At 53.1% G+C, this 26,699-nt stretch overlaps 3 protein-coding genes across 4 annotated transcripts; 1 reads left to right on the forward strand and 2 right to left on the reverse strand.

Moving 5' to 3' along the window:
* Positions 1-2,600: 2,600 nt before the first annotated feature.
* Positions 2,601-6,686, reverse strand: POLR2F (RNA polymerase II, I and III subunit F). The gene is given in 6 exon segments (XM_068401731.1): positions 2,601-2,791; positions 4,433-4,504; positions 6,071-6,183; positions 6,185-6,202; positions 6,385-6,454; positions 6,608-6,686. Coding segments are annotated over 6 exon segments (384 nt in total). The 5' UTR covers positions 6,628-6,686; the 3' UTR covers positions 2,601-2,700.
* C5H22orf23 (chromosome 5 C22orf23 homolog) lies at positions 6,626-11,372 on the forward strand. Its single transcript, XM_068401751.1, is given in 8 exon segments — positions 6,626-6,660; positions 6,703-6,962; positions 7,926-8,062; positions 8,064-8,118; positions 8,581-8,681; positions 8,683-8,716; positions 10,591-10,691; positions 10,998-11,372. Coding segments are annotated over 8 exon segments (828 nt in total). The 3' UTR covers positions 11,103-11,372.
* A 627-nt stretch (positions 11,373-11,999) lies between these two features.
* On the reverse strand, positions 12,000-26,016 carry MICALL1 (MICAL like 1). 2 transcript variants are annotated; one of them, XM_068401996.1, is made up of 15 exons: positions 25,971-26,016; positions 24,917-25,058; positions 23,697-23,800; positions 22,764-22,900; positions 19,890-20,470; positions 19,295-19,358; positions 17,820-18,205; positions 17,008-17,486; positions 16,416-16,550; positions 15,968-16,094; positions 15,521-15,611; positions 15,060-15,133; positions 14,580-14,694; positions 14,199-14,245; positions 12,000-13,878 (listed from the first exon to the last, which is right to left on the reverse strand). In XM_068401996.1, exons 2-15 carry the CDS (start codon positions 24,999-25,001, stop codon positions 13,757-13,759), a joined length of 2,547 nt encoding a protein of 848 aa, XP_068258097.1. In that variant the 5' UTR covers positions 25,002-25,058; positions 25,971-26,016; the 3' UTR covers positions 12,000-13,756. The 2 variants fall into 2 exon arrangements, with proteins under 2 accessions (XP_068258097.1, XP_068258098.1); XM_068401997.1 differs by lacking the exons at positions 19,295-19,358; positions 19,890-20,470.
* Positions 26,017-26,699: the final 683 nt, after the last annotated feature.

Below are 26,699 nucleotides of genomic sequence, written 5' to 3' on the forward strand. Positions count from 1 at the left end.
TCAGGTCCCGGGAGGCTATCTGAAGATGTTTGGAAAGAAGATGTATAGCAGCTATCGGTCTGCTTAAGAACATCTCTCAAGGCCAATGGTAGCAAGGTAGGATCCCAATTAACACAGACTCCACAATTACAAATTGATTCCAAAGGTTTCAGTGCCGACGCATGTGATTGATCCAGTGAGTTTGTGTTCACTAAGCACCTTACGGGTGAGTAGAGCAAGCAGGATGTCTAGGGACTGTGGAACACGTTCAAAGCTCTTTAAAACTCATAGCACTATTGGGATGAAGTCCTGTACAGGGCCAAGAGCATCATCAGCAGAATGGCTTAATGGATCCAACAATGGTGATGCCAGCTAAAGAGCTCCATGCAAAACAGGACTGTGGCTATTCACTGGAGGGGAGGAGAAATCTCTACCCCAAAATTACAGGCTGTGGGAAGAGTCCAGCAGGGAACTACTGCACTGCTGAGCAGGTCAGGAGCACCTGTGGGGAAGAAGGGAAGCCATGGTGAAGTTAGGGGTAGGAGAGCTGATCATGGGTGGTAGAGAGAAGGGACATGGCATGGACGAAAAGAAGAGTGGGAAAAGAAAGTTCTTAACCACACACAAGTACCCTTCTCCAGCTCTTCAAACAACAAATTAAGAAAGCAAGCGGACTCTGCCCCAGCCATTCCCTAGGGGAAGGGGATGCCTCCTCTCATCTAGGAGGGTCCTCACAACTAAGACAGGACTGAGAATGCTGCTGGTAACAGAGGGGTTAACCACTTCTCCTGCAGCCTGGCAGGAGCTAGCCCAGCATCCTTCCCTATCCCTTTAATCGTATCTGACACAGATGCAAGGCTGGGGAGGGGAGGCGGGTAAGGAACAAAGAAGCCATTTTAAAAAAAAAAAAAAAAAAAAGACAAGAAAACGACCCCCGCTCCATGGCGGACGCCAAAACGATTGCACAAAGGCACCATTTCAGGGCTGAAATTTCACCGCACCAACGTGATTAAAGGATTCCATGGAGGGTGGGGGGAGAAGGCTGAAGGCCACAGTGCTGCATATTAACCTTTCTTGGTAAGGATGGTCTGGACCCAGGAAGTTCTTGTGTTCCTCACAGCCAACCCCCTCCCCACACCTGCAAGCATCTCCACATTCCCTTTGACCTGTCACTTTGCCCGGGGACCCATTTAGCTCTTGCACTCTCATCTCCAAAATCAGCCCCTCCTGCGCACACCCACAGAGGAAGGATGGCTGGGTGCTTTTACAGGGAGCAGTAAGAGAATGACATTCAACGCTGGTTACATGCGCTGAGTTCCCAGGCAGGTGGATATAAACTCCCTTTGGGACATGGATGCTCATCTGCAGGCACCGACCACACATACAGCATGGAGAACGCATGCTTTACAAGCACAGGCCTCAACACGAACTAGCTAGGAAGATTCTTCCTGAAGCAGCGTAACAAGAAAAATGGATATAAAGCAGAAACCACGTTTACCTGCCCTCTTCTTCTCTTAAAAAAAAATAAAACAAAATTCCAAGGGCACTTTTTAAGAAGATAATTGAGAAAGACTCAATGTGTTTTACCCAAGAGCTCAGATCTTCCTCACGCAAAATAAGAACGTTGAGGCACGCAGAAGATCAAGAAATGAAAACCATGTGGTGGCTGGCTGGAAGCCGTTACAGATTGCAATGCATCTACCCAACTCTTCGTGATTTGAGCAAGGGGCTACAATTTTTCTCCTCCCTGCACATCAGAGGTAAGAGTGCAGGTGCCTTAAGGAGACAAATCACCAATCTTTCGTCACACTACAGATTAAAGGAACTCCAGGGTTTAATTACTGTTGTGCCTCTATAAAATCCACCTAAGTATGCTCAACTGACACACATGTACAGAGGTGGCTGGAGAGCACCCACAGCCGCAGGACCACCAGTTCCACCACATGTCAGAGACCAGCTGTACAAGGAGAAAGCGTGGCAACAACCTAAGACTGCTGAGCCTAGTGGGACTGCGAGTGGTGACCGGCGCTTTCCGGCTGGTGCAGTGCCACTGAAAGGGGATCCCCACCTCTGATAAGCAGCAAGAGCAGGGAAACAATAGGTGATTTGATGAGAGCTGCTCTACGATACTCCTGAGAAGCCCCACAGCCAGACCCGGACAGAAAGGAATTGGGGGGTTTCCACAGCAACCTGCTCAGGGCACAAAGGCCCAAAACTGTTTCAGGGCAGCAATGGAGGTGTCTCAGCACTCCCGTTTTAAGAAGGGACATGGGTGGAGGGCTGGAGTTCTTTCTGAAGCCAAAATACCTGCAAGAGTATTTTGTACAGCAGGGTTTAATTGGCTATCAGTCCTATAACTGGGGAGGAGTGGTGCTGGAGGAGGAAGTAGTTACTGCAATCTTTAGCCTAGCTAAAAGGGATGGGCTTTGCGGGTGAAAAAAAGCTGCAAGAAAAGCATAGCACTTAGGCTCCCTGATCTTATTAAGGCAGCCCATGACACAGAAAGAATAATGACGCAAGCTGGTAGAGAGAAGTAAGAAGTCTTCTCTTGGGCATGTAGGACTGAGATGAAAGAGAAGGTGGGAGGAGAGGGAAAAAAAACAACCAACCAAAACAACATATAACTTAAAATGGGGAGATTTATAATTTATTTACACAAATATAAACAAAAATAGAAACATCTCTGGAGAAGAAAAGAACCAAACAATGGCTGGAGGCTGATCAGTCTGTGATAATTAACTCATCCACACCCCAGTCTTCATAGCTCCCATCTGGCAGGTAACGACGGATGATTATGGGGATCTTGCGTGCTCTGAAGGGAGGAGAGAGAAGTGAAAAATGCCAGAGCCTTCACTATACCACTTTAGCAGGCAATGGGAACTGAGGTGCTTAGTGGCTTCAGTAAGTTCATCAGGTTTAACCAAGATCTGTGCAGCACCAGTGATTTGGTATTATACAGTAGAGGGTAGTCCCAACAACCTTCTCTCTTTTGTAGGTGCAAAGCACTGAGCACCCTTACACTCAAAACAACCAAAGACCTACAGAAGATCAGCCCTCTGCTGCTACTGCAGGAATTGAGCCCTGTGATCTGAACCCACTATGAGACAACACCAAGCATCTGACACAGATATAGGGGGAAAAAATATCAAGGGACTTGAAAAGCAAATCTACTTTTTGTGGAAGATTTTTTCCCCCACAAGACACTACAAAAGTGGTAGACTTCTGAGAACCTTTATGAAAAATTGGTATTTAGAGTGTTTTGCACCCGGAGAGCATCAGTTACATTTTAAGTATACATGAAATAGGGACTATTCATGGGGTGGAGCACAGCATCTGCTAACAGTGGTTCCAATTAGAAAGCAAGAAAATGCTGAATACAATTTAACTTAATGGAAGTAGATTTAAGTCAGCAGAATGTAATCAGACAGTCTGGAATCTAACCAGAGCATCATCAGGTTTCAACCATAATTGGGCTTGAAAAGTAATACAACTTCTTTAATGATCACATTCGGGGCCATTGTTTTTCCAGTAGCAAAGTAGCTCCCTCCTGCCACGAATTACAACTGAATTTTGGCACAGAACAGGATGCTGCTATACTTTGTTACACCTTGACTTACTTTCTAGAGCTCACATTCAGACAGTGACCAGAAGCAACTCAGACTGCACTTGGAGATCTGACAGGAACATGATCTAAGGAGCTTTTGGAAATGATAAAGGGAGCTGTAATAGATATAAAATCTGCCAGAGCAACTGCAACGCACTGAGAAACTGGGGGAGCAGAAGGACAGTTCAGTTCAAGAACAAGGACTTAATCAGTAACAGAGTCCAGCTGCTCTGCTTGAAGGATACCTGCAGGTGATCTAGGTCACCCACCATGCAGGCAAACTGTGGGCCAGCATGGAGCTCTGCTGAGGAAAGGTGGGCCTGTAAGTCCTCATCCAGAAGCTGCCTCTGCTACAGTCAAAAAGGATTTATTTGTCTGTCTGTAAGCAGGGGACATGGCTTATTGTGCTTGCGGGGAGGCAAGTGTGCAGGAAAAGAACATTCTTAACAGGGTCTCCACACCACCAGCCTGACGCTTATTTTATTTTCTGCCAGCACTTCATTTGAACACAGGTCTGTCCAGATAGCTGCTTTGAATCATTCCATTCAGGATTAAACTGATTCCCGAAAGATGAGGATCTTGGGTTCTCATCATAGAAATTAACACTTGGACTCCAAAGTAAAGAGGTCAGAGCACTCCTCATCATCAGTACTTTGCACAAGCAACTAGGATGGGAGAGAGCAGCTATGGAGAAGTCCCCAAGGTGAAAAAAGGGAAGGCAACTGTAATGTTCACTGTTACCAGGGAAGACAAGGTTGCCTTGGAGTAAGCTGCTAAATGCTGGGACGAAGAGGGAACTGCTGGCTTTATAGAAATCAATATGCTCACCACCAAAAGTCCGGGACTTACTTGAGCTCTTTCATGGCAATCAGCAAGGGGTCTGTCTCTCCTTCCAATTCCACCATCACAGGGGCACACATGCTGGGACAGAAAAACAATCATTTCAGAGAAAAGGAAGAGGGACAGTTAAGCATGTGTCTACCTATGTCATTTGGACAACAGCCAGTAAAGCAGAAGGGTGGGACACCACTTTGGCAAATATGATTTGCTCTCTTACGCACTTCAGAAAGAAAATTCCGCCAAGTGGTTACAGATTGAGCTTTTACTTGAATGTTCTTCTTGCCCCATCCCTCAGCCACTGCTGCCCCAGCTGGTGCTCAAGGGCTGGTCAGATCCACAACCTTCTAGTCACCCTCTGCTGTACTTAAACGTGAGAAAACAGTGGTTCAAACTGAATCCATAAAGACGGTGGAAACACTGTAAAATGAGCGTGCCTCCTACAGCTCCAGCACATCTCTTACGTTCCTGATTTGTTCACACCTTCCAGGCCTTGTTTGGGGGAAAGGGAGGGACTGGATTTACGATGCACTCTACCTTCTAGGAAGAAAAAAATTAAGCATTTTGCAGAGGGTTGTAACAGCAGAGCAAACATGGGTGACAATATCCGCCCGTTAGACAGCAGCAACAAAGAAGTTCACGTTACACGTGGGTAAGGCCACTGGGGGCTGCTGCTGGCCTCAGTTCCAGCACTCAAAGCAGAATATGTAGGTGAAGCAGAACCAGGCGCCAGAGGTATTTTGGATTTAAAGGCCTGGCACGGGCCCATCTCGTCTCCCCCATTTTTCTGGCCTTCCACCAGCCGAAAGAATGTGAACAAAATAGCTTCACAGAGTGAAGAGTGTCTGAAGAACAGCTAGGCAAAGTGATGATTAAGAAAAGATTTGATCACCACCTACAAGCTTCTAAACAATGTAGAGGAGAGGCATTATTTTGAGGATGGACATAACCAAGATGAAACCCAGAGATGTGCTTTCAGACAAACTTTGCCACAGCCTCATTATCTTGCTCATAAGGCACTTTTTCAAAAAGCGCAAAACTTTTGGTATATATTATTAAAACAAGTCTAGACAGGTAAATGCATGAAGTTGAGAGCAGCCAGCCTTAAGAGCACTTAAAATAGGATTTAAATGGTATTACCTATTATAAATGAGGTGTCACTGTTCCTAATACTTTTAAAAACTGACAGCTTGCCACAATACAACTGAATTGAAACACATTTCAGTTTGGTTACTCCATTTCCAATTCCTGCAGCCCGGTGGTATCAACTGAAGACATTCTGGAGCACCCTTTGCTCCAACACTGGCTTTTGCAAACCAGTTCTGAGCTTTCCAGCCCACACTGGCTCCCTTATGAAAGACAGAAACCAGGATCAGCTTGTCACATCCCCCCCACACTCATTTTGTCTGTGACAGAGGAAGGTTCATTGCAGCTACCGAATGCCCCCTTCTCTAGGCACAAGTATCACAGTCCCAGCCAGGGAGAGATATAGAGACTTCACATGCTCTGTGCTTCAGTGTTGACCACGACAGTGATCCACAAACTCAGCAGTGATGTAAGGGATTACATGAGATCCAGGAGTTTTTAAGGAAGGAGGAAAGCAACTTTAACAGAGAAGGTAGAAGTTGTGGCAAAGAGTGAACTACTCACGCTATCTGGAGGGCGCGAGTGCCCAGGACTCTGGCTCGCTCATATTTGGTCATGTAGGGAGTAGTGATCCTCTTCTGGTTCGCCTGCTGCCGCTCTCCGGAGGGGAGGATCTCCGACATTCTCCTGTCCCTCCTGGGGAAAGCAGACCAGCACTACAGCTTGACTGTGCCCACCGGCCAGGCCCCGGAGCGCTGGGAGAGCCCCTGATGCCCTCCTCAGCCCCAGCGACCGCCTAGGCAGACCGCGACGCAGGCCTGCGGTACCCCACAGCGCCTGCCCGGGCCAGCCGGCGCGGCGACCCGCGGAGCACCCACCTCCTCCGCGTTCTCCAGGTCCTCCAGGCCCTCATCCTCCTCCACATCGTCGAAGTCGTCCCCGTCAAAGCTGCAGGAGGGACACGAACGTCGCGGGCCGGGCCGGGCCGGGCCGGGCCGGGCCGGGCCGCCCGCCGCCACGGGCTCCCCCCACCGACCCCACGCACGAGGTGCGATACACCGCCGCCTCCCCTTCCCGCCCCGCGGCCGGCCCCACTCTCACTTGTCCTCGTTGTCGGACATGTTGCCTCCCCACCGCCTCCGTGCCCGGCGGAAGTAGGAACCACTTCCGGGTGCTCGTCTTGCCGACACCGGAAGTGTCCCGGCGGTGCCGTTGCCAGGGCGACGCCCCGCCGCGCCGCCCGCCCCGCCCTCCCCGCGCCTCCGTTCCTCCCGGTGCGCTGCTCGTCGCTATGGAGACGTCAGAGCGCCGCGGCGTGATGTCAGTGCCGTGAGCGGCAGGGCCCGGCGGATACCGGGCCGCGGCGGGAGCTCGGCGGCGGTGGCGGGGGGAGGCGGCGGCGGGCGGGCTGCCGGGCCAGCCCGGTACAGCCCGGGGACACGCGAGCTGCTGAGAGGTAACGGCGGAGCGGGGCTGGGGCCGGGCGCGGCTACTCGGCCTCCCCGCACGCCGCGCCACCGCCGGGTTCCGGCCCGTCCTGCCCCGGCGGCCGCCCCTGCAGGGGGGCGTCCCCCCTCTTCCCCCGAAGGGAAGCGTCCCACCGCGGTTGCCCCGGGCGGGAACAGGGGAACCGGGCGGGCGCGGCGCTGGTGGCACACCCCGGCTTCAGTCTTCTAAACCTGCATCTTCCCCTTCGGTTTGGGTTGTAAGGGGGGATAGGCCCCGGGGGGGGGTCCCCAGCCCGTCCCTTTGCTGCCGGACGCGGGCCGTGGAGCCCTCTCAGGCTGCCGTCTTCACCCCTACGTCATGTTTTTCAGCGATGTGGAGGAGTCGAAGCTGACACGTTTCCCGAGAGGCGATACCTGATGGACTGCGGTGAAACGTGAGTGAGGGCCCTCCCGCTCTCCCACCCGCTGCGGTGCTGGGTGAAGGGCTTTTGCTGCTCGCCTGGAGATGGGGGCATTCGCCCACAGCCTGCTTGGACGGGCAAGTGCTTTAGAACAGCGGCACGACTGCGCTGACGTGCGGGGACTGCGGGGCGAGGCATCCCAAGGGTGATCCAGGGAACCAGACACAATGGCGTGACTTCTCCTATGAAGACAGCTGAGAGAGTTGGGGCTGTTCAGCCTGGAGAAGAGAAGGCTCCGGGGAGGACCTTATAGCAGCCTTCCAGTACCTGAATGGGCCTACAGGAAAGTGGGAGGAGAGGGACTTTTTACAGGTGCAAGTAGTGACAGGAACGAGGGGAAATGTTTTAACGGAGAGAGGGTAGATTTAGATTAGATATTAGGAAGAAATTCTTTACTGTGAGGGTGGTTGAGACACTGGAATAGGCTAATCTTCTGCTGGCAGTGGCGCTGGGACCATCCATCAGGCTCCTTTCCATCTGACATACCGGTTATTTTGGTTCTTTCTCCAGGAGGAGATACCCTGCCCCTCCAGTGCCACCCCACAGCCAGTAAAGAGCCAGTGCCTGCGGCGCCTACTTTCTCCCCAGCGGTTTCTCAGCCGAGCAGGCTTTCAGCTAAACCGCATCTCCGACCTGCCAAGGTCTGCCCAGGCAGGAGATGCCTACAGCCGAGAGAAATTCAAGATCCACGGGCAGGGCGTGAGTCAGCAAACATTGCTAATAAATAAATGATGCTGCCAGTCCCCTCTCTTCCCCTTATGTCCATCCCTACCTACGTCTCATAGCGCCAGGGAATGTCTTAATTGCTCTTGTCCTCACACTTTCTGTTTTCAAAGGTGCTTTAAAAAGGGATCTCTGAAGGAACGTCTGCTCTAAGTGCTCACTGACTTCTGCCCGCTGGCTGGGGGGGTGATAGGTGATAGGGACTCACGCAGTCCTTGGGTAAGAAGGATGAGTGCTATGAAATATTCTAGATTATAAAAGTGAATCAACCTCTGATGTCAGTTGGTCGGCTCTTCACCATGGGTACTACACTGTGTGGTGCTTGCACAGTCATTCCGGGGACGTAAGGCTTCCTATGCATCACTAGCAGGGAAGCGGTGTGGCCAGGCTCCTCCCTGAGGAGACAGGCTGATAATCTTTTTTTTCCCCTTGGCATTCACAGGAGATTTGGAAAAGGAGAAGCAAAGGCTCCAAAACATCTTCGCGACAGGGAAGGATGTGGTGGAGCACAACGTGAAGCGAACGCTGGTTGAGACAAAGGAACGAGGAGATCCCTGAGCCTGACCGGTTTGAAGAGTGTATGTTTTTGCATTCCCTGGAGGAAGGCAGGTGGGAAGCCTGGAAGCCGGCTCCCTCCGAGGGCTGGGGTGGCAGGCCGTATTGCCAGTAACCCAAAGCCTGTTGCGGAAGGAGGCACAAGCCCAGTTTCCAAGTGAAAGGACTTGCTGCTGTGACGCTGTGATCCAGCCGTCCTCGCAGTGCTTATACTGCAGAGGTTTGCTGGCAGACTCAAGCCTGCACAAAGTGAACTCTGCTGGCAGGGGAAATTCCCTGGGGACTGCGCAGGGTGACCTGGGCAGGAAGCCCAGGTACTGCGGGTCCTTTTTCCAGCCAGCATAACTCAACAGAGGCTAGGACGCTTGCCAGCCTAACCGTGGTTTGGGCATCTGTTTTCTTTCAGTCCAAGATCAGAGCAGTTACGCTAGCAAAGCTTAAATTTCGAGCAGAATTTTAAGCAGTGGTGGACTTTGGTCTGCAGAGTATTCTGGGATGGCAAAACCCTGCCTAATACCTCTCTGTGCTTGAATCTTTCATGTGTATGTACACCCCAGCCAGCCCTTCGCTAGCCAGGGCAGCACAAAGATGGTGAGTGCTAGAATAACATGTACAGAAGGGGTGCTTTTGGTCCCTGCTGCGGGGAAGCCAGTGCAGCTGGCTTCATGCATGCTTTATATCCTGTAAAACTTAGAATCATAGAATCGTTTTGGTTGGAAAGGACCTTTAAGAGCATCAGTCCAACCATTAACCCAGCACTGCCAAGTCCACCACTAAACCATGTCCCTAAGCACCACATCTATACGTCTTTTAAATACCTCCAGGGATGGTGACTCCACCACTTCCCTGGGCAGCCTGTTCCAATGCTTGACAACCCTTTTGGTGAAGAAGTTTTTTCCTGGTATCCAATCTAAACCTCCCCTGGCACAACTTGAGGCTGTTTCCTCTTGTCCTATCGCTTGTTACTTTGGAGAGGAGACCAACACCCACCTCACTACAGCCTCTTTCAGGTAGTTATAGAGAGTGATAAGGTCTCCCTCAGCCTCCTTTTTTCCAGACTAAACAACCCCTGTTCTCTCAGCCGCTCCTCATAGGATTTGTGCTCTAGACCCTTCACCAGCTTCGTCGCCCTTCTTTGGTCTTGCTCCAGCACCTCAATGTCTTTCTTGGAGGGGCCCAAAACTGAACATAGTATTCAAAGTGCGGCCTCACCAGTGCCGAGTACAGGAGGATGATCACTCCCCTAGTCCTGCTGGCCACACTATTTCTGATGACACAAGCTTGTCACAAGCTGACTGTTGTCCTTGACACGTCTGAAATACCCAGAAACTTTGTACTGTGGCAAGATTTGGACCAGCTGGCTGCAGGTCTGTGCTGCAATGTGGCAGCTAACATTATGTGCCTGTGCTGGTCCTGGGAGCAGAGATGGTTGTGGTCCCTGGGTGATGCACATCAACTAATGGACCTCAACGGCTTTAAGCGGGTTCTGTCATGGTCTAGTTGACAGGGTGGTGTAAGGGCAACGGTTGGACTCGATGATCCCTGAGGTCTCTTCCAACCTGGTTGATTCTGTGATTCTGTCTCCATTCACATACTGATGAAATTTTTCACACGCAACAGAGAATTGTCTGTACAAAGAAAACTAGAAAGTGACTGTTCCTGCAAGATGGGGAGTGGTAAGAAGATGGGCAGAGGGGACATTTCCCATTGCGTAAGGGACTACTGAGGTATTTTGATGACATGCACAAGATGTGTGTTACAGCAGACATCACCCTTCCCCTAGCGGGACTGCTGTCGAAGCAGAGCTAGGAAACTGGGGGTTCAGATCTAGACAGAAACATGTTTTATTGCCTTTCAGTTGAATCCTCTTTCTACAGTGTTTTCTCTTATCCATCAGTGGTGAATGAAATTCGGGAGAGGAGGGAATTCCTGGCAGAAATGGAAGCTCTAGGACAGGGCAAGAAGTATCAAAGCATTGTCCTCACTGAAATCTCACAGGTACGCAAGGGTCCTCGTGGCATTGGCCATACAGTGCATGAAGGGAATCCCTAGTGCCAGAAACCTTAAAGCAGAGTCTCTTCTGATACCTGAGCAGGGAAGGGGGCAGAGAACTGGGTGTTCCCCTTCATAGCATGGGACAGGCATGAATTTGGGGAATGTGGCGTAGAGGTTTCCAGCCTTTCTTTCCATCTCTGCATGTAACTTAATCAGGGAAATAGAACCTTTGTTCTTGGGGTTGGTAAAAGAAAAAACAAAGGCTGCCCGCATTCTCCCCGCTCAGCCCTTCCCCTTTGTACTTTGCAGAAAATGCGTGAGATGGAGATCATTGACAAGAAGAGAAGTGAGGAAATAAGAGAGATCATGACAAAAGACTTCCCTGGTGGGAACAAATCCGATCCCAATGACTAGGCCAAGGGAAAAAACACAAGTGCAATTTGTTCCCACCCCTTCTCAAGGGCTGGTCTGTGCCTGGGGGGGCAGCACCACCTGTTGCCTGAAGCCAGAAGGCAGGAGCCATTTGTACATAGCTGGTAACAGAAGCAAGCTGTTGTAAAACCCTGCCCACGTGCTGGATCCCTTCTTGCTCAATGATATTAAAAAGATGAAAACACACAGCAGTGGCTACCAAAACATGACAAAGCAGAGCCTCCTTTTGCCCATGCAACGCCTCAGACTACAGCAATCCACCAATAAAAACGTTACTCCTTTCCATCCACCCAGAGGCGGAGGTTTCTCGTGACAGTACGATAACACGTGTTGCTACCCACATCTACGACCTGCTCCTGTCCCCACGGCTCTGGGAATGGCTGTCCTGGCAGACGGTGGGGAGGAAGATGCAGCTGGCCTTGTGCAAACACGAGCCTCTGGCATTGCTGCAGGTCAGCATGACTGTGTGCATCAGCAAACTTCTCAGCGGCAGCTGAACCGGGCAGGCGCTCAGGAACACAGCTGTGCTGAGGGAGAGGGGATTTCAGCCCAGCACATCCTGCTCTTTGCTGCAGGGTTGCTGTGGTTTTTTTGGTTCCTGAAAGCACGGTATGCAGAGTACCCATCAGCTTCCCACAGAGCCTGGAAATGGCTGCTTGCTCACCTCATGTGTAACCCCCACCTCTGTCCTCCAGCAGGCTGAAGCATGATGCTCTGCTATTGCTGCGTAAATCCCAGCACAAAGTCCACCTCCCAATTTCCTTAAGATCCCATCATCTGCTTCTTAGCAATACTCGTCAGCCACCCCCAAAGCCAGGCAGCATGTCCTGGCCCCAGGACAGCGTGGATACAGAAAAGAATTGGAAACCTAAGCCACCATCAGTTTTTAAATCCAATGTTTCTTTTATTTCTGTTCAGGTGAATGGAAGTCACAGAGTTAGTACAGTATAATTTACAAATCAGAGTTGTGACCGGGCACGGGGCCAAGGGGTGTCAGGCTGCAGCGATCCCGATGGTCTTTGGCAACAGTGACGCAACAGCAGGCTCTAAAGCAGATTTGTTTTTCCTTGGAGAAAAGTTGTGCTTTGGGATCTCCCCTACCACTGCTCCTCATCAGCCTGCTGGGGTACGGCAAAAGTGAGATGGCGTCACCAGCACAGGGCTGAGTTTGCCACCTCCCACCCACGGGGGCAGCCATGCTGGGATTGAGCAGGGGCTCAGGTCCCTCAGGTTTTGGGAAGAGGATCCCTTTCCAGAATGCTACACCAGCCACCTTGCAAGCCACTGCTCTGAGAGCGTTTTGGCTACAGCCCGTTGGGTTTTTAGAAGGGACTGCAGCAGTTTGCTCGGGGCTGGTTATGTCTAGTTTGCAAATGAGAAGGCATGACAAACAGCTGACCAACCAAACACCCGTGAAACTAATTCCTACTGATCCGACAATTCAATAAATAGCTCCTCGCCTTGGAGGAGATCGCAGGAAACAAAAATAGAAGGAAGAAGGGACGGTTGGAAGAACACCACCCCCCCCTTCCCTCCTCCAATGTACACACACGCGCACACACACACGACAAATAAAATAAGGGGTTTAAAAAGTTTTAGGGTGGGTTTGAATTAATCTAGTAAAGGAAGTGTAAAAAATAACCCGCCAACCCCTGCGCACTTTTAAAGTACACACAGATGAAGCTGGGTAAAGGTCAGTTGTGACCGTGCCTCTCTCTCCAGCCGCTCGAGGGTGGCACTGGTGTGCAGGGGCACAAGCTTAGTGCCCCTTGCCAGCACTGAGTCAGTCTGGAGCTTTTCTGCCCTTGCCTGGAAAAGGAATGTTCCTCCCTCTCCCTGAAGGCAGCAGAGTCAGCGATGTTTAGCAGCAGCGGGGGGGGTAAGATGTCCTGAGTAGGGTGTGTGAGCTACATCCTAGCAGCTGTACACCGTCCCCTTGGGTCCTCTCAGCCCTCTAACAGAGCCCACCCAGCCCTGGCGCTCGAAGGAGGGGACAGCTCAAAATAAATAGGGCACCAGTTATTTTTTTGGCTATGGCTCTAGAGCCTTGTGATGTGGGACTGTTTTCTTAACATTTTAGTTTAGGCCAGTAAACCCCAAAGAATCTCAATTCTAATGCCAGAGTTTTCTCCTAAAGTTAAAAATGGGACAGGAAGGGGAGAAGAGCAGGTGGGCAGGGAGGGACAGGCAGGCCCAGTCCCCTCCTGGCAGAGGTCAGAGGCACATGGAACTGTCACAGTTAGAGCAGGAGAAGGGATGGGGGCAGTTAGTGCAAGTTTTCCCACCAACACCAAACTCCTTGGTTTGCTTCTCAGTTAATAGGAACACGCAATGGGGTAACGTATCCAAAAAGTGAATTCATCTTCTCCCCGCCTCATTAGCAAGACTTCACGGAGGGGACGGTCAGGCTCCTCCGCAGCCTTGGGAAGGGGAGCGCTTTGGTCGGACTCCCCCACTCCAGGCAGAGGGCTGGTGTCTCCCTGGGGCAGCAGCTCCGGTGGCTGGGGAAGAGTCGGGGGAGAGGCGAGAGGAGTGGAGGAAGACTAGCGCCCCTTCCTGGCAGGCATCCCAGCCAGCTGTGGGGAGACCAGGGCAGTCGGGCAGCACATCCCTCCTACTGCTGGCGTTCCCCTGCTCTAGCTTTTCTCCTTGGGTGACTTGCTCTTGGAGTCATGCTTGTTGCCCAGCAGCTTAAGCACCTTCATGGGCTTGAATTTGCCTTTCTTCTTGCTCTCGGTCTCCGTCTCCTTGTGAAATTCTGGGGTTGCAAAGGGAGGTTGTTACTGTGGGACGCCAATGGTTGTACACGCACACACACACACACACGCACGACAACAGGGGCAAGGGTGAGAGCCATGAATCAAAGCCCTCCACTGTATGCACACTTCTTCCTGTGACAGCAGGGGTGCACAGCACAACTGTGCCCTAAACTTTAACAGCCCTACAGGAAAGGCTCCAGAGTCTACGCAGAATAGATTCAATCTCTCCTGCATACAATTTCATGAATAGCTTATGCTGCCCCTCGCTGGGGTCAGCAGTGAAACCATCACTCCAAAAACCTTCCCAATGGTTTCTTACCTTTCCTTTTAATCATGGCTTCCAACATTTTATCCTCCTCCTCTTCTCTGAAAGAAAGAGTGGGAAATAGGTCAGCAATTCAGCCCTGAAAACAGCTGCTGTATTGTTTAAGGCTAGAGAACCTCCTACTTATAAGCCACAGAGGGGCAGATCCATCACTGTCTTGTGAGCATTTGCTACCAGCAGGATAAATCCCACATGCTGCAAGTACTGCCCCGTCCTTCCCACACAAGGCATTCAAATAGACAAGAGTCGGGAAGCCTGGGAAAGGCGTCAGCAACAGGGACATCTTGGGACACTCCCATGAGCCGTTCGTGTGGCGCCGAGTCAGACAGGCTACACTTTTCCCCTCTCCCCCAGCCCATCCCACTCCTCACTCACCTCTGCCGGTCCTCATCCAGGCAGTTCACAATGGCATTCCTCTGCTCAATGATGGTCACCAGCTCCTGCATCAGCACCTTCTCCCTCCCTCGGTCCTCATCGGTCCAGTCCTTCTCTACCCAGCCAGATCCCAAGGAAGGATAGGCAATTAAAAGGCTGAAGGAGCTCTGAAATTCAGAGCTTTGGGGCAGAGATCCCCTAGCACCATCCCCTGCTGCCCTGCCATGCTGCATGGCCAGTGGGACTAGCGGTGCTGTGGAGGGAGAGCCCCGTCGGTGGCATCCCATGGGGACAAAAGGAGCATGTCCCTGCACAAGGCTGGGGCATGCAATGAGATGGGGCAGCAGCTCTGAAGCCAGCCAATTGCGCTGGCATCCCTAAAGATCTCTCTCTTCACCTCAGACCCAGAGGGGTCTAGACAGAGAGGAGAGGGCACCCAGGGGAAAAATGGAAGTAACTGCATCCAGCGCGATGCTTTACCTGGCTTATTGAGGAGGCAACGTAGTTCATACTCCACGTCTGACTGCCGCTGCTCCAGGTTCTGCTGCTTGAAGCTGCAAGGTAAGGGGGCACTGCCAGGAACCACTGCAAGGCTCCAGAGAGGCAGAACATCACCCCAAGGTATGGGGTGAACTTGGAAAGAACCACTGAGATGCTGGTCTTATCCTGTATAGCCAAAGGGCCAGAGAGCCAAGCGCCAGCATGGACCAACCCTGGCTGCTTAAGGCCTTCCTCGAGGAGATGCTGCAGGGGCTCTGATAACTTGCAGAGGGTCAGTTCTGAGTGTGTTTGGATACATTTGTCTGCTTGCCCTCCTTCCCTCCCTTCTCCAGGCAAGGAGGCCCTGTCAGGCTCTCCCCTGGAAGCACAATTTCAGGAGGGCCAAGACAGGGTTCCCTGTAAGGGCGTCAGTGCCTCCCCACACGCCTGCACACACTTACATGTAGATGAGCTCTGATTCGTGGCGTACCAGCATGTGCTTCTCATGGATGAGTTTGAACCAGTCCACCAGCAGGCTGTCCTCAGGGCTGTCTGCCAAGCAAAGGGACAACTGAGAGCCATCCCCAGCCCTGCAGGATCCCATTACCCTGCAGCAGAATGAGCTCTGCCAAGCCAGGAGAGGGGCATGGGGCTAGAGCACACCTGACCTCAGCCTGTTCCTGAGTCGCAGAGAGACTTTATCTCTTTTCCCACCTGTTTCCACTCTAGGGACATCTCCATGTCCAGGGTATGGCTGTGACAGTTCTTGGAGCCCAGCACAGCCCCCTGTGCTCTTCCAGCCCCAGCATCAGCAGGGAGGAAGTCAACGCTGCTATCTCCTTGGCTCGACACAGGGCAGCCCTAGGGTCCATCCTGTCCCACATCCACAGACAGCCCATCCCACCTACCATTCTCAGCGCTGCGAAGTTTTTCCTCCAAGGCCACCCCACGGTGCTCCAGCTGGTCCAGCTGGTGCTCGATGGCATCCATCTCCCCATAGATGTCTTCCTCGGGGATGTACTGATCTGTCTGCACCTGCCAAACCACAAGGGGAGACTTCCATTACCATCAGCCTCCAGTTTCCAGGGGTAACCCTAAGGCTGATCAACACTAACAGGGGTGGTGAGACAACAGACCACCCCATCTAAGTGTGGATCCAAAATCCCCACCCTACTCTGGAGCAAACGGAGACCATGGTGCTGCCGTCAACAGGGTCTAGCCTAGACACCATCCTCCACAGCCACCTGCTGCAATCCCTACCCACACATGCATCAGCAAGGTGCATGTATACAGCTACAGCGCTGGGGGATAGCGCGGAGCTGGCTTTTTCCCCCCTGCTCCCAAGAGCCCTTTTACCTTGCGTTTGATCAGTGGGAAACCGTGACCCGGTGCAGGAGGACGCACTGGCTTGGAGCCCTTGGGAGGTTTCTTTGTGGAGGGGGAGGCAGCAGGCGATGGCTTCCGGTTGAAGGGGTTCTCTTTGCAGGAAGACTGGAGATGGGGGACAAAAAGAGATGGGTGAGGGCCCAGGACAGGGAAGGGACTGAGCAGACAGGGCAGCCCTAGGGTTTGTCCTGCCCCACACCCCCCCTGAGGAGGAACACAGCACTGATCTCCACCAGCAGCCTAGTCGTGGGCAAAACCCAGCTGTGCTCCTCTTTGTGTCTGTTCCCCAGCTTCTCTTTAACAAGCACACTGAATTATTTTCCTTCACAGTTCTCTATTTCCTCTGACCACATGACATCCTGTCTCTTCTCGAGCACGTGGGGCAGGCAAAATAAGAGCAGAGCCACCACTTAACGAGCACCTGCCTGAGGCTTGCTTTCAGGGTGTCACACACCAAACCTACCTAAGAGGCAAGCCTGGACTCACAATCCCCACTGTGACCAAGTGATGGACGGGGAAGAAAAGCCCCCTGATCTGGAGGGGAGGAAGGTCACCATCTCACCTTCAGCTGTGGCTTGGGCGAGGAGGGCGTCTTAGGGCTCTCAGCACCCCCATCTGAAGCCAAGAGGATGGGTGTAGGGCTAGCCCCAGCAGGAGGCTTGGGGGGCAGCCGGCTAGGGCTGGTCTTTAAGCTGCCAGTGGAGACGCTCCTGCTGGTGTGTGGGGTGCTGGACTGCACCTCCCCGCTGAAGCTGGCCAGCTCACTGGAGGAGGAGAAGGAGGAGTTGGTGGAGAGGCTGGCTGGGGCAGCAGGGCTTTCGCTGGAGGAGACACTGGCCAGCGGCGTGTCAGTGCTACAGGTCTTGGTGGCCATCGGCATGTGGACAGCAGGCTCGGAGGAGCTTTTGGGCACTGAGGCCTCATCGGTGTCACCCAGCACCTTGGCTGAACTCTCAGAGTTGATGCTCTCGAGGCTGAGGGCTGGAGATGGGGTAGAGGATGATGGCTCGGAGTGTGACAGCCTGGAGATGGGGTGGTGGGCTGCAAAGCAAAGGGAGAGCTCAGGGAGGAATGGGGAGGCAGCCAGGAGAGAAGGGGAGAGTTGTATACATTGGAGGCAGCGGGGAGTGCAAAGGGAACCAGTGTCTGTCTGTCTTCAGTGAAGACAGAAGGGACCCTCCAGTGCAAAGGTTTTGCCCGCAAAGGCTGTGCTCCAGTGGGTAAAGAGGACATGGCTAGCACAAATCCCAGTACAACCATCACTGCATAAGGGCCTGGCCTGCCAGTGTGATGCAGAGGCGCCTGGGAAGGGGGAGCCTCCAAGGGGCTGCACAGGGGTTGTGGAGGAGTGACAAGGGAGCGGGGGGAGCTCACCTAGCGGGGAAGCACTGGGGGCTCGCGGAGCTGGCCGCTTCTTCGCCTTTGGGCTGCTGGTGGGAGTGATGCCGTACCAGGGGTGGAGAGGCTTGGCAGCAGTCTCGCTCTGCTCCTGCTCAGGTGTGCTCTTTTGGGTGGCAGCACTCTCCTCTTCCTCCTCATCCTCCTCCTCAAAGGGGTTGTACGGTTTGGGCTCTGTGGTATCAGACCTGCTCTCCTCACTCCTGGCTTTCCCCACCTCCTCCCCATCTTCCTCCTCTGAAGTCCTGCTCGGAGTCTCATGGCTGCTGCCTGGGGGAGGAGGGGGAGCTGGCTTCTTCTTGGGCTCTGCTTGCACTAACACCATCCATGGCGGATCCTTGGCTCTCGCAGCAGCTCCAGCACTAGAAGAGAAAGAGAGATTGAGGTGGCAGGAAGCAGAGACAAGCTGGGATGGCGCAGGAGAGGGACTTAGCCCTCAGGGGAAAGGACAGATGGAACAGGATGTCTCCCATGCAGAAGCAGCTTTCTCATCCAAGGGTGGCCCTAGTCTTACCCAGACACAAAGTGTCCCGTTCTCTGTGGGCAAACCTATGGGCCTGAGGGAAGCAGAGCCTGCCTGACTTGCCTGATGGGCCCAGTGTTCTGGTTTCTGACTATTACAGCCTCCATCTGCTAAGCAGCAGTAACGTCTGAGCTTCATGGGCATAGGTGTTCTCCCCTCCCTGGCACTGTTCCTACACCCAGCTCTGCTCCCCAGGCTGTGGATGGAGGGGGAGTCGAGATCATATACCTGCCCTCTGTGGCCACACTCCCTTCCTTGAGAGGGCTGTTCATCACCTTATCATCCCAGGGATGGACTCCTCTTTGCTAACTCCCGCACCTGGAAGTGCCGCTGCTACTCTGGGGGCACAGCCCACGGCAAGCCCGCGCCACGGCTCAATGAATCACTGCTCATCAGGAAAGTGGCTACCACTTGCCGCATGCACCCACTCTTTGGCCGTTGCGAATGCGGGGCGCTTGCGCAACCTCTGTGCTAAGAGCAGGCAAGAATGAACCAACACCAGCGGGCTCCTGGGTAAGAGCCCAGGAGGTGTAAAGGTTGCAGCCAGGCACTCATAATGTCCCTGCACTGGACCTTTCCCAGGATAAACCCTCCACAAGGCAGACAAGTCTCCCCTTCTCAGCACCCACAAGCAGGGCCATTTCAGAAGGCACTTGGCAGTCTGCATGTGCCACCAAAACGCTTTTCTGAAGCCCCCAAACTCTTTATAAACCCTAAGAGACAAAGACCCTGGGAGGTACAGACAAACACTGTCAGCCTGACTGTACCGGGCTGGCACCTGTTAGGTAAGGGAAGGGACCTGATCACAGCCTACATCCTCCTCAGAGCCAGGGCTGATAGAGGTGGGAGAGGAGACCACAGCTGAGCTGTCCCCACAGCCCCACCTCGCTATGGGGTTTGCAGGTGATCTGTGAACAGAGGGACGTACCGATCAGAGGAGCAGGGTCTCCCTCGGGGTTTTGGGACAGGGGGGCTGGGTTCAGGTACCCTACCTAGAAAAACACAGTGTCAGACTGTCACAACACCAAAAGGACAGGAAGAAAGAGGTTAAATCAACACAAGGCACCTCTTACACATCTCCCCACAGGAGGCTGGCTGTTCCCACTCTCTGAAGACCTCATGGCTTTTCTCCACAGTCGGTGCAGTCAAGTCAACCCCAAATATTCCCTTTGCCTTTTTCTCTCCACCCCTCCCCAGGAGCTGCACCTGGAGAACGGACATGCCCCTCTGTCCCCACAGCAGCAAACTGCTCTAGCACTGCCACCTTCCCTCCACACTGGCAGCACCCACTGGAGAACTCTGGAGCAATACAAGGGAGCAGGCAGGTGTGAAACCTAGCGCTGCTGTCCCTGCTATGGGGATCACTGGCAATCGAAGGCTCAGTGTCCGAGCCTGAGATTTCTTCAGAGGCAGAAGGGCATCAGGCTGCAGAGAAGGAGCAAAACTCATCCAACCACCTGCAGCCAACCACCTTGATGCTGGGGAGGTGGAGGGTAACCCCTGCCACCATTGTGCTCTCTTACCGTTCACCATGCCAGGCCCACACTCGCTGCCCTCGCCTTGGAGAGTGGACCTGGGCCGGGGGATGGGGTGAGAGGCCGGAGGGGAGAGGGCTGATGTATCGGTGGCCCTCCTTGGGGCAGGGGTGGGCCGTGTGTCTCTGAGGCATCCGTCCAGTGAGCTGGCTTTGTCCTGGGTGAGCACTGTGGGCTTGCTGGGAAGGGGAGGTCTGGGGGGAGTTTGCGAGATGGGCACCCCGATGCCTGCATGAGCAGGAGGCATTGCTGTCTCTGCTTTGCTGGGTGTGCTGTCCCTCTCTGCAGGGCCAGCTAGCCCCTCTGCAGGCATCTGGGTCTCTGCCATGCTTTCCAGAGAGTTGCCATTGTCCTTCCCCACCTCTGCTCCTGTGGGGAGGGCATCCTCACCCATGCTGCCAGCCTCAATTTCAGTTCTTAGCTCTGGCGACCGTCGGTCTGGGCTGGGCCTCCTCTCCGCCTTCCCACTCATGGCCAATTTACCACGATGCTGCGTGCAGATAAAAGTCCCTGCCTCTGACCCGGGCTTGTACGACCCTGGGAGCAGTGTGCTCGAGCACTCCTTACACCTGCCAACGAGAAGAGAGAGCCCTGTGAGATGGGGGATGCCATCCTGCCACTCAAGGAAGGCAATGCACCTGGGAGACCCTTGCAGGGCTGTGGAGTTAGTTCCCACCCCTGCTACTAAATCCTAGTGTGGTCTTGCGGAAGTCATTTGGGAAAGGAGAGGAACAAAGAAACGTCACCATGCCACTGTATGAACCCATGGGGAGTTCACAACTCAAATACTGCATGCATTTGGGTTCCTCCTTCAACTCAGAAAGGACTTAATAGATGTGGAAGGGCAACAGTTGGTATTGGGATATGGCACGGTTTCCAGACTTGGAAAAGTAGAAACACACAGTTTTCCTGGAAAAGATGCAGCTAGCGGGGGACAGGAGAGAGAGCTACAAGATGACAGGTGGCACAGGGAGTGGGATCAACCATCACAGACGTGAAATAGGGAGTATCCACTGGAATTAGGGAGCAGCTGGTTCAGAACTGGCACAGGGAAGCTACAGGCTGCCTTGCAGGGGCCAAGGGTCCAGGTGGGTTAAATCAGACACATTTGTGGGAGGAAAAAAATACAACAAAACCCCCCAAACTCTGAGTATTAAATAAAAAGACACCACTTCCAACTCAGGAAATCCCTACGCTGCAGGCTTGAAGAGTAGTCAGGAGAAGCAGCATACAAAGCCTAGCCTGGTCTCACGCTCACCCTCGCTGGTGCTGACCACGGGCCGCACCAGGGTCACAGCGTTTGACTGGAAGGATGAGGGAATGACACAGTAAGGCCGTTCTTACACTCTGCCTTGCCTGCTGAAACTGGGCTACTAGCTTCTCTGTCCTTCACTGTCTGCCACATCTCCTTGGATCATCCACTTTTTTCCCCACTGAGCCTTTGAATTCTCCCTAATGAAGCCCTCCAGGCGCAAGCGTAATACACAGCACCAAGTGTAATACACAGCACCGGCAACCAAGTCAGCCCTTTTCCACCTGGGAAGGGAGGCAGAGAGCATACATGTAAGAGAGCCAAGGGCAAGGGGCCAATCAAGAACTCCCATGAAAATCAAGCTTGTTCCTTCTTGTCTGAATACCTGGCACTCGCAGCAGCTGGCTGCCCTACACTGCAAGCAGATAATTTTGGTGACGAATTCTGGGTGTCCCATTGAGTGGGATTTCCTTTGAAATGTAGAGCAGAAGCATGAGGACAGAGGGGCTCTAGAGAGAAGAGGTATCATGAAATGAAGAGGTGGCAAGTTCGGATAAGGGGAGAAAGAAGTTTGTTTTGGTTTGGACCAAAGAGCACCCATGAATCAGCAGGGGGTGGTGGAGGATACAAGAAAACCACAAGGAGACAAAACACTCAGGATAAAGTTACAGGGATCTCACTGCTCAGTCTGAAGGGCCAAAGCAGGCACAGCACCTCTCCTATCCCTGGCCTATGAGCAATGCTGCACCTGCACCCCAAAGCTCCTGCTTTTGCCCCAGCTGCAGATGGGAAGCTTGATGGGCCCCAGCTCAGCTCCCCTTCTGTGATGCTGTTTCTATGACACATCCCCCACTGGCTTAGGCAGGAACTGTTTATACAGGTGAATGAGGCCTCCTGTATCTTCCCAGTGTCTCTCAGTATTTCTGTCCTCAGATGCCAGCTGCCCACTTGCCAGCTCTTGACCTGTGGCCCACAGGAGAGATCTCATCCCTTCATCATCAGAGCAGGGAAAGCAAAGTGAAATGACTTCACAGGTGCTGCAGGTAAGGACCTGCACCCAGGGAGTAACCACAGAGCTGCTGATGTCTAATCCCTCATTCCTCGGTTTGGTAACAGTCTGCAGCTTTCCACATGCTCCCCTGAGAGCTCAGCACCACCCCAGGCACGTGGGAGCCTGTATATCCAGTTGAGGATGTGGAGTGTAGGTGGAAGGAGGTCTGTAGGATGATGTCCTGGCTTAGACCTCATTGGAAGGCGGTGGTGGGGGTTCTGGGCAGGCAGGTGGTAAAGAGGCAGAGCATCCTGGTTTACGGAGGTGGGAGAAGAACAAGGGGCTCAGGTTCCAAGTCAGTGAAGTGGGAAAGAGCAAGAGAGCAGGGGAGGCAAGGATCAGGGAAAGCAAGCAGCACAGGGCTGGACACAAGGGGCTGGTCAGACCTCTGGGACAGGGGGCTGGCAGGTAAATGGACCCTCTTCAGTATCATTTCAGGCACTGTTGTCGATGCTCCACGTTGCCCAAGGACACAGACGCACAAAGAAGGGGTGCAGCTAGACACAGACCTCCAGTTTGCCGAGAGCAGCTGCCCCAAGCAGGCCTGGCCACAACATACCTAAAGCACTGGCGGTGGTAGAGCTTGCCCTCGGCCAGGTAGCGCTGGACCAGGTGGACATGCTGCTGGCAGGCTGCGCAGGTACTGCTGAGCGTGGTGCGCTGGGACCGCTCCAATGGGTCCAAGGGGGCATCGTCCTGAGACACAACACATGGGGAGCTCAGGGTGGGAGCTACGAGCTGCTCCCCAGCCCATCAGCTGTTCCCTGTGCAAGGCCCATCGCTGAGTGCTTGTGGCACAGCTCAAGGGCTGACCTCAGGGCTGACCACACACAGAACAGCTGCCCCTGAATCCAGGCACAGGCAGGCTGCCTCTTCCCAAATTAGAAAGGGCCACTCCAAATGGTGCCTTGCCCCTATCTAGGGATGAAGGGCTGTAGAAGGGACTAATTTAAACCCCAAGCAGCAGGGACCTGCAAGAGGAACCTCCTCTCTTCGGAAAATGTGCCATCCCAGACATCAGCTAACACCTGAAATAAAGGGCCAAGAAAGAAAAGGGCACCTTTTCTGCTCTTCTAATCCCACATTCCTGCTCTTCCCTCATCTACAGGGTTATCCTCCCATATGAAGGAGGGCGCTTTTGTCCTGGGTGGCTCAGGGAACCATTCAGCACCAATCACAGAATCATACAATGGTTTGGGTTGGAAGGGACCTTAAAGATCATCTAGTTCCAACCCCCCTGCCACAGGCAGGGAACCCACCCAGCCTCTTGCCTGCCACAGACAAATTTCAGTCTACAGATTCCTAGAAAGAAATCACTCTCTCAGCTGGGTCCCCCAAGGCACCAAAATCCCAAACACCCCTCCCACCCCAAAATAAACAGGTAGCCCCCTCAAAGATCCATCCTGCTGTGACAGGCTCTCTCCCACCTCCTCACCCACAGCACAGGGAGCACCACTGCCTCAGTCTGGCTTTGAATCAAGAAATCAGGTACCTGTGGTGCTGGGGGACTCTCGACCACAGCCACGGGCTTCTTGTGGGACAGCAGAGGAGGAGAGGAGGCAGCAGCTGGGCGCTTCATAGGTGGAGGGACTCTGGCTGGAGGCAGAAGGCAAGGAGGATCAGGCACGGAGAGGAGCGGTGACTCACACCACCCGTGTGGGGGAAGGGGAGGGGAAAAAAAAAAAATCATCTAGCCTTGTGACATAGGAAGGGACTTGCCACTCCCAACACTTCAGTGCCTATTTTAGGTGGAAGAGACAAACACGATCTAATAATGGGTCAGCTGCGAGGCTGCCAGAGAGCCTGGCCCTGCTGTGGATCCCCTTCTGTGGCCCAGGGACACCAGCCTCTCACTGTGATTCGATTTACTCATCAAATGCTGCTTGGCTTCCTTGTGACCAACTCCCTAAGCAATGCTTAAAGCCCAGAGCACCCCGGGTAGCTGCTGATGTATTGTTATGACCCACTGGGCCCCAGGACTTCCGAGCTGTCAGCAGGTCTGCAAAGCATCCCTTGCCCATCAGGGCTGGCACTCACACACCAGTCCCCAGCAGGAGTCCTCAGCTGGGAGGCCAGTGTTCCTGGAGAAGTATATGCACATGGAAGAGATCTATCTGACATTGTGGCTAGAGAGCGGAGCAGAGGAGACATGGAGCCCTCGTCTCCACCCAGAAGGGATGCCCTGGAGAGCTGTCTCAGAGCAGCACTCAGCTCAAGTTGCAGTTGCCAGGACAGATGAGCTGATTTGAGACACTCCACCCTGGCTCCCCTCCCTCTGTCCTCCAGTCGCTTTACGCTTACCGATGTGATAACAATTAGCTGCGGTATGCAGGCTGCCTATCTAGCTTTCTCCCCTCTTAGTGGGTTAAAGCAGATCATAAAGGGGTCTGATCAGCATCAGGGGCGGTGGCCCAACCCAAGCGGCAGGAATGCTGCGCAGAGGAAGGAGAAACAAGGCGTTCCTCCTTCGGCAGCCTGAGCTGTTAAATCACTCCCCACCTCTTGTCAAACCTCATCCACTCCCTGTTCCAGGCCTTCCCCACTGGCACCAGCAAGATCCAGGAGAGGCAGGTACTACCTGCTCCTCTCCCCTTCCCCACAGACACACGTGGCTCCCGTTTGACATAGGAAGGAGGAAGTACAAGGTAACACTGGGTTTCCTGTACTCAAGCGGGGGCACTCTGGAAGCCAGAGGGGTGGGAGGACACTCACCTTGGCTGGGGTTGTTGAAATGGTTGTAATACTGAGACACATAAGTCATGATGCTGAGGCAGTCGGGGACTTTCATGGAGACCATGTCATTGGGATCCAGCAGGGCTGGGATGCCCAGCTCCCGCTCTGCCAATTCAAAGGCCTGCAGGAACAGCAGAGAGAGGCATTAAGGAGAGAAAACTCATGCTCTCTGAAAAAATAACGGAGAAATCAAGTTGGAAGGACCCTGGGGAAGGTTAAGTAGTAAGCCTATGGCATCACTGATGGATAGAGGCTCCCAGACATGCCACTTGACTGGAAAGGTGGCATCAGAAGCCAGGGAAGAAGTTGCTGCAGCTGCTCTTTCCTCCAAGTCATTTCATCTGCCTGTGCCCCTGCAGCTCGCACCTGAGGGGTCTTGGCATTCGGCTGCTGCACTGGAACAGGGAGGGTAACTCTCAGGATGTCTCAGTTTTCACTGGAGAAAAAAAAAACGTGTTTTTTCAACCTGTGAAACGGGCACACCACCAGTGCCCTCACACAAGAGCCTGGCAGAGCCTTGGCTGGCACCGTGAAGGGCCTAGGGCTGGCAGATACTTCCAGCGAAACACCAGCTCTACCCTGGGCTGGGCATTTCCCCATTCCCCACTGCCTGCTTCTGCTGTTGGCTCCAGCTGTCCCAAGAAGGAGGTGAACACTGCAGACCAGCCTAGGTCCAGCACAACTTTCCTCTCTGGTTATGCCTGAGTAAAACAGTAGCTTTCCTGCTTCCAGTGCCTGCAAGTCTGGAACAGCTGAGGTCAAGAAGATGTTGCAGACCATTTCAGTCTTCACCTGACATGTTGTCTTGGCAACTATCAGGATAACCATCTTATCTTCTCTTCAGTACAGGCTAGGAGCTGATGTTTCAGATTCCCTTATGCTTCCAGAGAAGCTCCTGCCTGTTACTTACAAAACACAGATTTTTCTTACACCCTCACCACCATCAGCACAAGTCCACCCATACTACAGGACCTCCATCAAGTCATTCTCTGTGTCCCTTCTTCCTTCTGTGCACTGCATAACGGGGACTTACCAAGCGGTTATTCTCGTAGACATCATCCTTGAGAGAGAATCAAAGGTCTCTGAAATGAGAAAGCACAAAAAAAGCCACATGAGGTGCAGAGGAAAAGTGCCCCAATTGCCACCACAACGCAGGTTCTCAGGACAGCCAACCTTACAACAACTCAACATATGAGACCCTAAATAAACAAAACTTTGGCAAGCAGACTTGAGGCTGTAAAAGGACAAAGAAACCAAAGGGAAATTGCAATTAAAAAAAGAAAGCAAGTCCCAAATGGGTGTGGACCAGGAAATTAAAATGTCTTCTTGTCTCTCGTTACCTGCTTCTACTTCTTGCCCTCACCATTAAAGGCTGCAGAATAACAGGGCCATGTTCCAATTAGCACCACACGCTGCTGCACTGAAAGGTGCACGACATCATCCCAAGCTTGCCCTCCAAGGCCACCACCACAAACAGCAGAATCCCTCACCTCAACAGAAGAGAGCTGCCTGTGCTAGATCTCTCCCTCCTACAAGGGTCCTCAGAAAAAACCTCCCTGCACCACCTTAAGGGATTTGAGGTCACCGCAGGATTTGGGTGACACAAAAGGTCTTAAACTGCACTTTGGTCCTCGCTTGCCCCCCAACACCCACATTACACAGCAAACCGTCCTCGGCCACAGCCTTTACAGCGAGGCAGCTGGCTGAACGCAAAGCGCTCAGGGCACAGAGGGGAACCCCAGCAGTGCACAACCCAGGCACG

Source organism: Nyctibius grandis, chromosome 5 (assembly GCF_013368605.1).
Source record: "Nyctibius grandis isolate bNycGra1 chromosome 5, bNycGra1.pri, whole genome shotgun sequence".
Taxonomy (NCBI): domain Eukaryota; kingdom Metazoa; phylum Chordata; class Aves; order Nyctibiiformes; family Nyctibiidae; genus Nyctibius; species Nyctibius grandis.